The sequence below is a fragment of the Chlorocebus sabaeus genome, chromosome 11, assembly GCF_047675955.1.
Source record: "Chlorocebus sabaeus isolate Y175 chromosome 11, mChlSab1.0.hap1, whole genome shotgun sequence".
Taxonomy (NCBI): domain Eukaryota; kingdom Metazoa; phylum Chordata; class Mammalia; order Primates; family Cercopithecidae; genus Chlorocebus; species Chlorocebus sabaeus.
The window spans coordinates 72,578,082-72,594,961 of record NC_132914.1 but is presented as its reverse complement, the minus strand read 5'-3'; the positions used below and the strand labels follow the sequence as shown (position 1 = coordinate 72,594,961).

The 16,880-nt window shown below is 34.4% G+C and overlaps 1 protein-coding gene across 2 annotated transcripts in view; it reads right to left on the bottom strand.

The window, feature by feature from the left end:
* GLIPR1L1 (GLIPR1 like 1) overlaps positions 1-16,600 on the bottom strand; it is a 38,291-nt gene extending 21,691 nt beyond the window's left edge. For both annotated transcript variants that reach the window (XM_008004053.3, XM_008004054.3), the window contains exons 1-3: positions 16,383-16,600; positions 6,846-7,091; positions 2,422-2,522 (exon numbers count right to left, since the gene is read on the bottom strand). In XM_008004053.3, the coding sequence (XP_008002244.1) occupies positions 2,422-2,522; positions 6,846-7,091; positions 16,383-16,550 (515 nt within the window). In that variant the 5' untranslated portion in view covers positions 16,551-16,600. The remainder of the gene's footprint in view (positions 1-2,421; positions 2,523-6,845; positions 7,092-16,382) is intronic.
* Between the last annotated feature and the right edge of the window lie 280 nt (positions 16,601-16,880).

Below are 16,880 nucleotides of genomic sequence, written 5' to 3'. Positions count from 1 at the left end.
AATGTGTCAGGGTCTTGCTTAAAGAAGCAGTCTGGCCACAAACTGTCACAGTACCTGTGTTGCACTGTGGGGAATTTCTCCTGGTCCAAATCACTCAGTCTTGCTGGCACCAGCAGCAGGGGAAAATGGTCAACTGGAGCCACAGTGGTGGTGGGCATCCCTCCCTCCTGGGACCCAGTCTTCTTAGGCAGTCTCCAGCCTGTCCCTCTGGCCAGGAGGCAGTCCAATTTAAGGAAATCAATTTACACTAAAGTTGTATCACAGCTAACTGATACGAATTTTATCTTTTTGGATATTTTTTCCTCTATGGATTCTATCTTGGATAATTTTTTTCTTTTCTTTTTTTAAAGAGATAGGGTCTTGCTATGTTTCCCATGGCAATCATGGCTCACTGCAGCTGTGAACTCCTGAATCACTGTCTTGGATAATTTCTAATGTTATGATTTTGAATTCATTCATCTTTCTTTTCTGGAATGTCTAATATTCCATTAATTTTAACTTCTAAAAAGTCTCAGACATTGTAGTCCTCTGTTTTGAATATTTTTCATCTTTGTTTAACATTTAAAAATATGGAATACAGTTATAATCATTTTAATGTCTCTTTTAATGATAACATCTGTGTAAGTTCTGCATTCGTTTCAGCTTATTGATTCAGCTTCTTATTATGTCTTATTTTTTTCCTTCTGTATATGGCTGGCAATATTTCATTAGATTCCAGACATTGTGTTAGGTGCTGGGTATTATGCATTTCTGTAAACCTCCTTGAGTTTTTTTTGTTGTTGTTGTTAAAGTTATGTTGTTCTTTTCTTAAAAGTATGTGCTTTTATAATCATTCTCAATCATTTCTTGTGTGGGATACAGTCAGATTACATGGGAACATTTTGATCCTTTCAGGTTTTACATTATGAATTTTTAGGTGGGTCTGGAGCAGTTTAGTTCTGCTCACTGTGTGAGTGCCAAGAACTGTGTCCTCTTACTGTTTCAGATGCTTCTTAATCTGGCCTGTTCACATGCACGTGCTAATCAATACTCAAGGAATACCTTTTGTAGATCTCTAGGGTTCTCTCTGTGTAGTTCTCTTTTCTCTGGTATTCTTTTCCGTGAACTCTAGCTGTATTGGTATTCTTATACTTTTAGCTCCATTTCTTCAACTCAGGGGGTCAGTCGGTCAACCTCTGTCTTAGTAATTTCATGTGCCATGACCTGAAAGCTCTCATTGAGACAGAAAGCTGGGGGAATTATAGGGCTAACTTTTTGTTTGTTTGTTTGTTAGCTTTCAGAGATGACAGCCCTTTATTGTATTATAACCAGTGTCTTTAAAACCATTGCTTCATGTGCTTCATCTATTTTGCTTTTTTTGGCTTTTGTTTCAAGTGACAGGGTATATTGCTCCCTACCACTTGGCCAGGGGTGACATAGCAATATCCTCATATGCTTTCACAAGACCCATAAGAAATCTATTATGTACATAGTTTGTTTGGACCCCAAAACCTGACTTATTCAAAGCAATATGATGCTTAACTGCTTTTTCATTAAATCTTGAGCCTTCATCCCCTATTATTGTTCTCTTTCCATTTCAAATCTTGTGATTAGTCTCCTTAAGAGAAAAGATAATGTGTCAGTAGTTTTATAATTTCTCTGAATCTATAGCAACTCTACTTTTCCCAAGCTATAAAAATTTGTATTTATCATTCTTGTTTTTGCTTCCAAGTGTAAGGTCATGGAAGAAAATACAGAGAGATATATACACATTTCTGCCTCTCTCTAGTAATTTTGGCATATCTCAGCTCCTTTTAGTCAATTTTGCATATTTATTCTCTGTCTTTGTTTTTATCTTTTCTACTGCTTGTTTTTAAATTGATATTTGTTGAACAGCTGGGTTATTAACTGTTTTTATATTCTTCCTAGTATAGATTAACTGAGATTAGAGTTCTAGAATTTCATTTTCAGAGTTTCCCTTTAAGCTTATGCTATATTTTCATCTAGATATGCAATTATCAGCAAGACAATTAAAGTTATGTTGTTCTTTTCTTAAAAGTATATGCTTTTACAATCATTCTCAATCGTTTTCTTATTCCACTTATTTTATATTATATTAGAGAAGCATCTGCCAGCCTTTTTGTGTTTCAGTATTTATATATTACTGTGGCAATGTATTTTATATTATCTCTTTTTTTAAACCTAACAGTCTCCATCATTTTCTCTCTCAAGTTTAAATATTTTATGACAGGTATAGTTTTTCTTTAAATAAGGCAATATTCTGCCACCATCTTCTATTTTCACCTATCTCATTTGATTAGCACTTTAAAGGGAGACATTACTTATCAAAAATACACTTGTCTCTAGTAGAAGATCCTCTTATTTGGCAACCATCATCAACATTAATTTCAATTAAACTATTTTTAAGAGAAAATAACTCACGCAGGTCCATAGTTGCATATAAATAATGCAGTGGAAGCTCCCCCAAGGTCAGGACACATTGCAGCCGCGCAACCGACATAAAATGAATTGGCCCAAACTAACTATAAAGAAAAGGAATGTCAAGATAACATATGGAAAACAATTCTATTCTATGCAAACAATGCATTTAGAGAATTAGTATAATCTTTGTCATGCTACAAAAAATAATGTACATAAATACTTATTAGTTACATATTTTTTCTAATTTTTATATTTAGCTTAAAATTCTTATATTGTTATAGCTGATTTTATGAGAGCTACCAAGCTAGTTTTTCCATACTGGTAATTCTCATAAATCAAAAGGAGACTATAATATATAACCAAACTCATAATATAATATACAGCCAAAATAATTTCTTCTAGATTATTTATGAAATACATTTTTATTCTATCCATGGGAATATCATACAAACAATATTAAAATCAGACTATAAATGAAAACAATAACTTACATTTATTTGTTTTTCTTAGAAAAATTTTACTAATTACATTTTAAATTTTGCAATCTTAACCATATTCTTACCTTTGTCAAGTCACAAGACATAGGTAAGAATTAAAAACATATTGAGTTGATTTTCAAAGATGCCTGCCATAAGGATGGTGAATCTTTATTTTTATCTAGTTGCAAAGAATAGCAAAGTTATTCAAAAGGAAGAAGACTTCTATGGAAAACTAGTTACAGTAGATAGATAAAGAGGTAAGGGACATTACTAGTTTTTTGTGACAATGATAGAATAAATTTTTTTCATTTTCTAAATAAACAAAAAAGGGAAGAAAATACTGATTTACTCCATTTTGAAAATAATCCAAGGAATTTAGACACAGAATAAATTTTGACAACACAAATTTCGGATCTCATTTATTTTACAACTTTATTAGCAAAACGTACTAACGTATTTTGTAAATTGATGTATCAATTTTTTTCATAGGCTTGTTCTAGCCAGAATCAATAGTTTTGCAAAATATATTTTACTGGCTTTTTGTTTGCCTGAGAGGCAGCAAAAGTGCAAGAAAAATCACAGTGAACTGAGAATTTAAAAATGAGTTTTGGGAGGTCGAGCCGGGTGGATCACAAGGTCAGGAGTTCGAGAGCAGCCTGGCCAACATGGCAAAACCCCGTCTCTACTAAAAATACAAAAATTAGCCGAGCGTGGTGGCATGTGCCTGTAATCCTAGCTACTTAGGAGGTTGAGGCAGGAGAATCGCTTGAACCTAGGAGGTGGAGCTTGCAGTGAGCTGATATCACAGCACTGTGCTCCTGCCTGGGTGACAGGGCGAGACTCCGTCTCAAAAAAAAAAAAAAAAAAAAAAAAAAATTTTGCTTTCAGCCATCTTTGTGGTTTTGGTGAGTAGGTGACAGATCAATTCTGAGGTAGTTGCCCACTTAATGAAATGAGATAAAGTGAGATGATTAAAAGAGCATTTTTACTTTTGAATGTTTTAAATAGTTAATAAAAAATACAACTAAAATATATATATTTCCAAAAAATCATGTTAAACAATTTGACTTATGAATAACTAACTACACCATTAAATTCTATCTAAATTGTGACTTTTTGGGGCTTTTGAAATGGTGAGAATAAATATTCACTATGTAGGTTTATGATGTATTGGTTTCATTAAAGAAATTAGATGTAATATTAATATGAACATTGGATGTAACTCCAATGTGAATATCAATAGGTGGTAAATGCAATAAAATTTTCTCTTATTTTGTTTGGAACATTAAGCAAGATATAGTTGTTGATTTTATAAGAATATAACCATTCTTAATTATTTAACCTTAAGTGTAAACTAGTCAATAAAGAGTAAGCTCCCCTTTCTGATCTAGCAATACGAAGGGAGAAGGGGCATTTGAGAACCGGCTTTTCTTTTTTTGCTTTACAGCAAAAGAGAAGACAAAGGATATATAAAAGCTATGACTCAGCCTTGATGCCATATTATTAGGGATATTGCATCTTTTTTGTTGTCAGGACGTCTGACACTTGATTCATTCTTTCAGTTTTCCCAGTAGTAGCCAAACCATATTCTTCTTTTTTTTTTGAGACGGAGTCTCGCTCTGTAGCCCAGGCTGGAGTGCAGTGGCCGGATCTCAGCTCACTGCAAGCTCCGCCTCCCGGGCTTACGCCATTCTCCAGCCTCAGCCTCCCAAGTAGCTGGGACTACAGGCGCCCGCCACCTTGCCCGGCTAGGTTTTTTTTTGTATTTTTTAGTAGAGACGGGGTTTCACCGTATTATCCAGGATGGTCTCGATCTCTTGACCTCGTGATCCGCCCGTCTCGGCCTCCCAAAGTGCTGGGATTACAGGCTTGAGCCACCGAGCCCGGCCCAAACCATATTCTTTACCAACATCTTTCCTGATGTCCTGGAGAGTGTCTAGACTTAGAACATCCTGTTGTTGAACGAAGAGTGAACATAAAGGGAACGTGGAAGTTGCTATTATTTGTTCACTGCACCTCTGATAAGAACGACTTGTTTTAAGACCCTATGTATTAATTCAACTTATACAAATGGGTAAGTCTAGAGAAGAAGGTGAGCTATTTATATTGCTTAAACAGGCTTTCCTAGGGGCTTAGTATCATGTGTAGCATTAAAGTTTGGCCGAAAGGTGAATTTTAGACACATTTACACTTCTACCTGAAATAATTTAAAAAATTGGGAAAATGATAGGAAGTAATGGTTTTCAAGACATTAGGCAACACAACGTAATACCCCTGAGATTTGGGGAAAAAAAGATGGAAACTCTAGAATTGTCCTTGTATATTGCCTGGAGACAATTTCTACATTATGGCTCAGAAGAAGTTTGATAGACTCTCATAGTTGAGAGAGTCTGATTGAGAGTCTTGGGGAGACCAAGGATGCAGAAGTTTAGATGGCATAGTTCTGAAGAGGTGAGAAATGTACAGTGACACACTAGGACAATGTGCAGAGGGTCCTCATCATCTATTCAGCAAAGTACTAATCAAAACATGCATGTGAAGAAACTAGTCTAACCCATTTACAAGAACTAGAGGAAATAATACCAAGGTTTACACAAAATCAGAAATTGGACCCATTCCCACTTTCTGAATTGGATAACTTCATAATTCTAAGTGTGTTAGGTAGAGTATGCAGAAGAATCTTGCCTGGGTAGTGAGATATCATTATCAGCTCTGGACTAAACACTACTTTTGCCGGGCGCGGTGGCTCAAGCCTGTAATCCCAGCACTTTGGGAGGCCGAGACGGGCGGATCATGAGGTCAGGAGATCAAAACCATCCTGGCTAACATGGTGAAACCCTGTCTCTACTAAAAAATACAAAAAAAACTAGCTGGGCGAGGTGGCGGGCGTCTGTGGTCCCAGCTACTCGGGAGGCTGAGGCAGGAGAAGGGCGTAAACCCGGGAGGCGGAGCTTGCAGTGAGCTGAGATCTGGCCACTGCACTCCAGCCTGGGCGACAGAGCGAGACTCTGTCTCAAAAAAAACATAAAAACAAAAAAACAAAAACAAAAAACCCACTACTTTTATTCTACTTATTTTAAAAGCAGGAACAAAGAGGATCGAATATGTCGCAGGTAACTTAGCTGTACCCAAAAAGATAGCTCAAGAATATTTATAGTATACAGATGAATCCAGCACCCAACAAGGCAAAATGTACAATATTGGGAATATAATAAAATTTACCCAACATGATATGAGGGAATAAAATTTGATGCATAATGAAGAGAAAAATCAATCCATTGAAACTAACACAGAGTTAACACAGATACTAGAGCTAGCAGGGAAAATATTAATTATTACAACTCTATCTCATATGCTTAAAAAGCCAGATGAAAGAGCAAACATATTAGGTATAGTCATTGAAGATGTAAAAATATTAAATTTGTAGAGATACGCACTTTAAGGTGCAAGATGGAAAACAAACTGAATGGGATTAACAGGAGACTACACATTACAGAAGAATAGATCAACAAACTTAAAGCTGCAGCGATAAAATTACTTGAAATTAATCACAGAGAGAAAAAACCAAGAAAGAAAGAGACAAGAGCATCAATTTATGTGGAAAAACTTCAAGTGACTTTCTACATGAGTAACTTGAAGAGAACTTCCCACTTCGAGGGAAGAGAGAGAGTGAGAGAAAGAAGTATTTTCAGAAACAGTGGCCAACATTTTTCTAAATTTGATTTAAGCCATTGACTTATGACTTCAAAAAGGCCAGTAAACTGCAGCACAAGAAACATACAGAAAACTTTGGTATATTATTATTAAATTGCTCAAGACCTATGATAAGGGAAAAAATTTAAAGGCAGCCAGAAAAATAAAGGCACTTTACACACAGAGAAATAAATTCTGGCAATTAAAATATACACAAATAAGAACTAATCAATAAAGATGTCAAATATTTACCTGTGTATAGTGGCCACAGACGCTGGAACATGACCGACTATCAAAATCATAAAATTCGCTTTCATTGTACCAAGCCGTAATGGCAAGTCTTGGTGTGAATGACTTTATTCCACCTAACCAGATATTTTCTCCAACATATTCAAAAGCTGCATAGCATTTAAATGATTTATCCAAACAGTTGTTATGTTCAAATTTGCACTCGTCTGCCCATGCTTTAGCCATCTTTGCTAAACCTTTATCCCAAATCTGAAAGATAAAAATAATTTAAATTGAATTGTGCATAAATATTTGCATTAAATTATTCTAATGATTGTAATCAATTCATTTTTGCTTACATTTATTATTTTAATAAGATGTAGTTTTTCTCTGGTATTTATTGTGTTCACAGTTAGTCATTTCTCTGTAGTTCTACTTTAGAAATACTTATTTATACTCACTCTATGACAGTTCATTGTTATATTACCAGTACTTAGCAGATGGCCTGATACATTAGAGTCACTAAAGAAATAAATCGGAATGTGATTAAAATAATCCAGAATTCAAAGTCTAGTAATTCAGAAGTTCATGTTAATTTATTGCAATTAAAGGATGAATACACATTGATAATTAAAAAGGGCAAAAAACTAGGAATAGAAAGAAAATATGCCCTTAATTTGATCAAGATAATCTACAAACAGACAAAAATCTTATAAAATGGTGAAATATTATAACTTTCCCTCAAGATTAGGAATAAAACAAGATATCTGCCCTCATTATTTCTACTCATTATTTTACAAGAAGTTAGGAAGTATAATAAAATGCATGAGTTGTAAATACATAAGACAAAACACGTCAAATGTATTGGGATTGGATCTATCATTATTCATAGATTACATGACTGGATGCATAAAAATTTAAATTAATACATAAACAATAGTATAAAAATAAATGAAATTATCAAAGTTGAAAGATACAACAAAAGTATGCAAAAATCTATATCTCTATGTATATTCTACAAATGAATAGCTCCAAAACATCCAATATGTATTAATAAATTTAATAAGTGATATACAAGACCTCTATGCTGAAAACTGCAAAAACGTAACTGAAATAAATTTTGAAAGACTTAAATAAATGGAGAGATATAAAATGTTCATGGACCAGAATATTCTATATTGCAAAAGAATATTGATTATGACATATAATTTTATTTCTAATCAAATTCCAAGTAGCTTTTTTGGGGTGGAAATTGATTACAAAATGTATGTGGAAATGCGATGTTCCAAGTAAAGCTAAGACAATCTTTTAAATGTAGAATAAAACTGGAGAATTTCTCTCCCATATATCAATATTTATCATAAAGCTACATTAAGATATTGTCATATTGACACAAGGGTAGACAAATAGCTCAATGGAACAGAACAGAGTCCAGAAACAACTCATGACAAAAGCAACAGGCTTAATGTAGGTATAATTGCCAAGGTTATTTTTAAGCATCTTTATTTTTAACTAATTATAAATTCACAAGAAGTTACAAAAATAGTACACAGGGGTCCTGTGTAGACTTCACCTAGTTTTCCCAATGGTAATGTTTTTTGTAACAATAGTATAATATCAAAATAATAAATTGACATTGGTATTATCCACAGACTTTTTAAAGATTTCAACAGTTTTACTTGCATTTATTTTTGATTATGTGTAGGTTTATGTGATTTTATCACATGTATAAATTGAAGTAATCAATCCCACAATATCTAGATACAGAACTGTTTCAATGCCACAAGGATCCTTCATACTATCCCGTTAAATCACAACCACTCACTACCCATACTATCTTTAATCCCTGGCGATCATCAATATGTTCTTCAGTTCTGTAATTTTGTTATTTCAAGAATGTTATATAAATAGATGGCAAGGCCTGGTGGCTCACGCCTGTAATCCCAGCACTTTGGGAGGTCAAGGTGGGTGGATCACCTGAGGTCAAGAGTTCAAGACCAGCTGGCCAACATGGTGAAACCCCATCTCTACTAAAAATACAAAAATTAGCCAAGTGTGGTGGCTGGTGCTTGTAATCCCAACCACTCAGGAGGCTGAGGCAGTAGAATTGCTTAAACCCAGGAGGCAGAGGATGCAGCGAGCCATGACTGTGACATTGCACTCCAGCCTGGGTGACAGAGTGAGACTCTGTCTCAAAAAAAAAAGGAAAAAAAAAAAAAAGAAAAAAGAATGTTATATAAATAGAATCCTATGGTATGTATCCATTTTGAGATTGGCTTCTCTTCACTCAGCATAATGCCTTTGAGAGCCATGGAGATGTTCCATATGTTGATAGTTTGTTCCATTTTATGACCAAGTCATATTCCATAGTGTAGATGTACCACAGTTTAACTTTCATCTATTGATGGAAATTTGGATGTTTACAAGTTTGAGCTATTACAAACATGTGTAGAGTCACTAAACTCCTGTTTCTCAAGAGCATTGAATTGGGAGTATCCATAAATGTTTCTGAGCAGATTTTTATGTAGCAATAAGTTTTCCTTTTTCTAGGAAAAAAGGAAAAGGAAAAAGTGCCCAGCAGTGCAATTGCAAGTGTAAGTCATATGTAAGTGTATGTTTAGGCTTTTTTTTTTTTTTGTAAGAAACTGCCAAACTATTTCCTAGAGTGGCTATACCATTTTGCATTACCACCAGAAAAGTATGACTGATCAATTTTCTCCATATCTTCACCATATCTTGCTATTGTCATTATTTTTTATTTTTGCTTTCCTAATTGGTGTGTAGTGATATGTCCTTGTGGTTTTAATTTGCATTTCACTAATGGCTAATGATGTTTAACATGTTTTCATGTGCTTATTTTCCATCTGTATATCTCTGTGGTGAAACATTAGTCTTCTGATCGTTTTCTAATTGATTTTTTTTTTTGAGACGGAGTTTCAGAGTTTCGCTCTGTCGCCCAGGCTGGAGTGCAGTGGCCAGATCTCAGCTCACTGCAAGCTCCGCCTCCCGGGTTTACGCCATTCTCCTGCCTCAGCCTCCCGAGTAGCTGGGACTACAGGCGCCTGCCACCACGCCTGGCTAGTTTTTTGCGTTTTTTAGTAGAGACGGGGTTTCACCGTGTTAGCCAGGATGGTCTCGATCTCCTGACCTCGTGATCCGCCTGTCTCGGCCTCCCAAAGTGTTGGGATTACAGGATTGAGCCACCGTGCCCGGCTTTTTTTTTTTTTTTTTTTTTTTTTTTACTGTTGAGTTTTGAGAGTTCTTTCTCTAGATAGGAGTTCTTTCTTAAATATATAGTTTGAATATATTTTCTCCTAGTTTGTAGTTTGTCCTCTCATGTTCCTAACAGGGTACTTTATAAAGTAGAAGTTTTTTACTTTGATGGGGTCAAATGTGTTGACTTTTTAAAAATAGTTTTTGGTTTTGAAAAAAATCAAAATAATTCATTATATTAGGAAGTTTCATCTAGCTCTGTCCTGAGGATTTTCTCCTGTTTTTCTTCTAATAATTTTATGCTTTGCATTTAAATTTATGATTCATTTTGTGATAATTTTTACTTTTCAGGTCAAAGTTTTTTTTTTTTTCTTATAGGTATTAAATGTTGTTTCAACACCATTTCTTGAATAGACTGCTCTACTGAATTACTTTTGCACCTTTGTCAAAAATCTACGCAGAGGAAAGGAAGTCATTTTATGAAAAAGATACTTGCACATACGTTTATAGCAGTACAAGTTGCAATTCTAAAAATATGGAAACAGTCTAAATGCCCATCAACCAATAAGTTAATAAAGAAAATATGGTGTGTATACATATATATTTATACATATATATACAAAATATGTGTATATAAAATATACACATTATATATATGTAATGGAATACGACTCAGCCATAAAAAGAAACAAAATAATGGCATTTGCAGCAACCTAGATGGAGTTGGAGACCGTTATTTGAAGTAACTCAGGAATGGAAAAAGAAACATTGTATGTTTTCACTTATAAGTGGGAGCTAAGCTATGAGGATCCAAAGGCATAAGAATGATGGACTTTGGGGACTCACTGGGAAGAGTGGGAGTGGGGTAAGGGATAAAATAATGCACATTGGGTACAGTGTACACTGCTCGGGCGATGGGTGCACCAAAATCTCATAAATCACTAGCAAATAACTTTTCCGCTGGGACAACGGGCTAGCCATATACAGAAAGTTGAAACTGGGCCCCTTCCTTACACCTTATTCAAAAATTAGCTCAAGATGGATTAAAGACTTAAATGTAAAACCCCAAATTATAAAAACCCTAGAAGAAAATCTAGGCAATACCATCCAGGACATAGGCATGGGCAAATACTTCATGATGAAAACATCAAAAGCAATTGCAACAAAAGCAAACATGGATAAATGAGATCTAATTAAACTAGAGAACTTCTGTACGGCAAAAGAAAGTATCATCAGAGTGAACTGACAACCTACAGAATGGTAGAAAATTTTAGCAATCTATCCATCTGACCAAGGTCTAATATCCAGAGTCTATAAGGAGATTAAATAAATTTAAAGAACTAAACAACCCCATTAAAACTGCCGGGCGCGGTGGCTCAAGCCTGTAATCCCAGCACTTTGGGAGGCCGAGACGGGCGGATCACGAGGTCAGGAGATCGAGACCATCCTGGCTAACACAGTGAAACCCCGTCTCTACTAAAAAAAATACAAAAAACTAGCCGGGCGAGGTGGCGGCGCCTGTAGTCCCAGCTACTCGGGAGGCTGAGGCGGGAGAATGGCGCAAACCCGGGAGGCGGAGCTTGCAGTGAGCTGAGATCCGGCCACTGCACTCCAGTCTGGACGACAGCGCGAGACTCCCTCTCAAAAAAAAAAAAAAAAAGTAGGCAAAGGACATGAACAGACACTTCTCAAAAGAAGACATACATGTGGCCAAAAAACAAATGAAAAAAAGCTCAACATCACTGATCATTAGAAAAATGCCATCAAAACCACAATTGGATACCATCTTAGGCCAGTCAGAAAGGCGATTATTAAAAAGTCCAGAAACAACAGGTGCGGGCAATGTTGCAGGAAAAAAAGGAACATTTTTACATTGTTGGTGGGAGTGTAAATTAGTTTACCCATTGTGGAGGACAGTGTGGCAATTCCTCAAAAATCTAGAGTCAGAAATACCATTTGACCCAGCAATCCCATTACTGGGTATGTACCCAAAGGAATATAGATCATTCTATTATAAACATACATGCACATGTATATTCACTGCACACTATTCACAATAGCAAAGACATGGAATCAACCCAAATGCCCATCAATGATAGAATGGATAAAGAAAATATGTGCTACATATACACCATGGAATACTATGCAGCCATAAAAAGGAATGAGATCAAGTCCTTTGCAGGGACATGGATGGAGCTGGAAGCTATTATCCTCAGCAATCTAATGCAGGAACAGAAAACCAAACACCACATGTTCTCACTTATAAGTCGGAGCTGAACAATGAGCACACATGGACACATGGGGGGAATCAACACACAGTGGGGCCTGTAGGCAGATGGGGGTGGGAGGAAAGAGAGCTTCAGGAAGAATAACTAATAGATGTTGGGCTTAATATGTGGGTAACTGGTTGATCTGTGCAGCAAACCACCATGGCATATGTTCACCTGTGTAACCTGCACATCCTGCACATGTACCCTAGAACTTAAAAACTGAAGGAAAAAAAAAAAAACTTTTCCATGCAACCAAATAACACCTGTTTCCCAAAACTATTATTAAAAAACCTACAGGATAAAATGGAAAAAAAATGAAATAAAATGATTTGATGTAGCGTTTTGCCAAATGGTTTTCCTGACTCTATTCAGATGATCATATAATTTTTCTCATTTAATCTATTAAGAGTGGCAACTTGTAAATAGCAATTAAATTCCCCCAATCCAAGTTGGATTTCTCACAGTTTTTTCATTTTCTGGGGAGTTTTCTGTTAATGGTATTTCTAGTTTTGATCCTGATTATGTTGATTAATTTTCAAGTCCTAATCCAACTTTTTATTCCTGAGATAAATCCCATGATATAATATTATTTATATGTGTTGCTGGATTCAATTGATTATAATTTTGTTGAAGAGTTTTTGCAACTACATTGAGCTATAATTTTCTAACCTGTAATGTTTTGTCTCATTTGGTGTCAGGGTAAAACTTGGCTCATAAAGTTCCAAAAGGTTTTCTCTTTCAGTTTCACAAAAAGATTTGTATAAGATTGGTGTTGCTTTTTTCTTAGAATTCACGTGCATTTTCTGTTAAGAATATTTTACATTACATAATTAATTTATGTAATGGCGTTAAGACTATTTAGATTGATGAAGATGCAGATGAATGATGTCATTAATAAATTGGTTAAATATCCCTGTTAAAAGATTTATATTGGGTTCAAAATCAGTCTCTAACCCAGGATTCTTTCATTTGTACAAGACAAAGAATACAATAGTCAAAAAATAATAATAGAAATCAAAGAAATAAAAATAATGAGCAATACTTTTATTAGGCAAAGTTCAAGGATTTAATGTTACTTTATAAAACACATAGTACAGAATGTAATATTTATGAGACTTTATGTGTTAAATAACATGACATCCATATACGAAATAAAAATTCTAATCTTGATGTAGGTAGTTTCACTGACACATACATACATAAAAAAATTGTACATTAAAACTAGTGCATTTTATGCATTTATTCACTAGTAATCCTTCAATAAACAACATATCAAAATATTGTGTCAATTTTATAAAATGTTGATTTTCAATACATTTGTCTATTTATTTTCTTTATGTTGTCAAATTCATTAGTATAAAGTTGTTCAAAATATTCTCTATCTATCCATTTAATGTTTGGGGCTTTTTAAAAGTGATTTTCCATTCCTAAAATTTATTTTTGAGTTGTGTCTTTCTTCATTAATCTTTTTTTTTTTTGCTACTGGTTTATCAATTTTATTAATATAAAAACCAACTTTTCATATTATTGATTTTTGTCCATCATACTTTTACTTTCAATTTCCTCAAATTATGATTATCTTTAGTTTTTTAAAAAATTTTCTTGTGCTTAATTTACACTTGTTTCCTACCTTCTTGAGTTGAAAGAATAGGTCTTGAGTTTTAACTATTCTTCTTTCCTAAAATATTCATTTAAATCTATACATACACTTCCAAACACTTCTTTTGCTATATCCCACAAGTTTTGATATGTTGTGTTTCCATTAACATTCAAATCTAAATTATAGTAATCTCTATTGTTATTTCTTCTTTAACTTGTGGACTATTTAGATAAGTTCTGCTTGATTTCACATTTTGGGAGATTTTCCACACTTTATTTCTAGTTTAAGTCTATTTTTTTTTCAGAAAATATAGAACAAAATTTCAAATACTTTTAATTTATTGAGACTTGTTTTGTGGTTCAGCATATTGTTTATATTGATGAATGTAATGTATACTTGATAAGAATTTGTATTTTGCAGTGTGGTATAAATTGTTTAATGTCAATTAGGTAAAATTGTTTGATGTTCAAATCTTTTTTATTTTTACTGATTTTTACCTACTTGTTCTCTTATTTACTAAGATTAAAATCTCTATGACTGTTTTGTCTCTTTCTCCCTTTACTTTTGACAATTTTTGTGTATTAAAATACATTATTACATTTATTTGCATTGAAGATTGCTGTGTCTCTTGTTGAATCAGCCCTTTTATTATTCCTTAAAGTTCTCCTTGTCTTAAAATGTACTTTGGTAGCTATAAATGTAGCTACTCTATCTTAATTTTAGAGTTTGCATGATGTATTTTTTCCATCTTTTTACTTTAATCTATTCATGATATGTTTCTGTTACAAAAGCATTAATCCAGTCTAATAATCTTTATTTTTAATTAAAGTATGTAGTAGTCATTTGCATTTAATATAATTTTAACATGGTTAAGTTTTAGTCTACCATTTGCTATTTTTAATTGATTCCCTCTTTGTTCTTTTGTTCCTTGTTCCTGTTTTCCAAAAATTAATCAAGGACTTCTAGTATTCTATTTACTGGATTTTTAGCTCTACTTCTTTGTATATTTTTAGTGGTTATTCTAGATATAAAAACATGCTTTCTTAACTTCTCACAATCTATCCAGAAATATTATTGTGATTCTTAACAATATAAGGAAGTTTCAGCAGAATAATTCTATTGACACTTCACTTCATTTTTAATGCATCGGTTATAATGTGTTTCTTTTCTACATTATTATAAACCCCACAATTCATTGTTATCACATTTTGCTTTAAAGAGTCAATGAGTACAAAAGAAATATAAAGAACATTTATTATATTTAACCCCACATTTACTCTTTTTTTATCATACAATATACAATAAAACTCTAAAGGCATCACCCATATTACTACTAATATTAGCATTTCTGAATTCAGTTGAAGATTTATTTCTAGTTAATTTATGCCTTGGACAACCCCAAGCTGGTAAACATTATATGTTAAAATATCTTAACAATTCTGCATGAAAGAGATTAGTTTCTTCTTGTTTCATTTCCAATATCTATTTGAATCTTTCTCTTCCTTCAAAATATAATTTTCTTATACAGTAGACTAGTACAGTTTTGAACGTATTTTAATGCCTGAGTTGTGATTTTATAATTACTTTTATTTTGTTTTCCACTGGATAGAAAAGGAGAAAGCTGGAATAGACATGAATTACACTGTATCTATATCTGCATAGTACATAAAATAGACTAATACTATCAACGTTTATGCTCATAATGATGCATTTATAAACAAGAAAGAGTTATAATGCAAGGGAAATTTCCAATCACACAATTCATAGTCAAATATTTAACATTTTGTAAGTTCTATGGATTATTTTAATAATCCAATGCTTTTTATGCTTATTCTTCCATAGAGTACTGTCTTTTGCCTTATTTTCTATATGATGGAGGTCTGAAAGGACACAATTAGTTTAATGTTTTTGGAATTAAATTTCATGCATTTATTATTTTTCATGAAAACGACCATCTGATGTAATTCAATTCCTGATTTCAATATTCTCATCTTTGTAATATTTTTTCAAATAATACTACACATAAAGTTTTGTTTTGATCTTGGATTCATATGATATAAAAATAAGTAAGAAAACAAGAGAATCTCCATTCTTGGGCTATTTCTTTGATATCTTATATCTTGGTTGTGGGTGATGCAAAGTGCTAGCCAAAAAATGGAGGAAAGGAAACAAAATAATCCTGTGTTAAGTACTTATAAACTTAGTGGTGCAACAAAGCAACTTCCAAACACCGCTCCAGCATCCCCACCTTCCCGGCAAGAGACAAGGAACAGCTTCAAGTTTTCCTTTCTTGTTCACTCCTATGACTGTGGAGGAGACAGTCCAGCCAAGGTGCGATTTTCTTTTTCTTTTTTTCTTTTTCACTGCCTATATATAAAGTCTGCACTGAATTAGTACAAGTTAAGTTTGTGAAATTTACCACCCAGATGCCTTAGGATGAGTCAGGGATTTAAGAGCCCAGCCCTGGTTCTTTCTCACCATGTATTTCATGTCGGCCGCGGGAGGGTTGACTTTGCCACGCCATTCGTTGTGGCCATCGAGGCAGTTGTTTATAAAGTTTGGGTCAGTGATGGATGGGATTTTGGTACTGGCTACCAAATACAGACCCAAGGTCCATAAACAACTGAATTTCTTCTTCAGAGCCATGGAAGGAGGTGGACGATACTCTGACTGCGCGGACCAGTAACGGCTCTGGCAACGATTTCCACCCCCCCCCCCCCGCCCCCTCCCCGCGCACCACGATCTCCCTTGGCTCCATCTTCCCGCACAGGCTAGAGCCCAGCGCGGGGATGCCCAGCAGGCTGGATCTGCTTGTCAGTGTCGCTGTGGGGAGGAACAGGCAGCAGGGTTCGCCTTCCACAAAGCTCTGAACTACAGGGGAAAGCTGTGAGTCGCCCTCTGGTGGAGGGAGTTTCAACCATCCAAACTGCTTTCTGTGGATCCAATCTGTAATCTGCAGAACGCGCCTGGATTGTA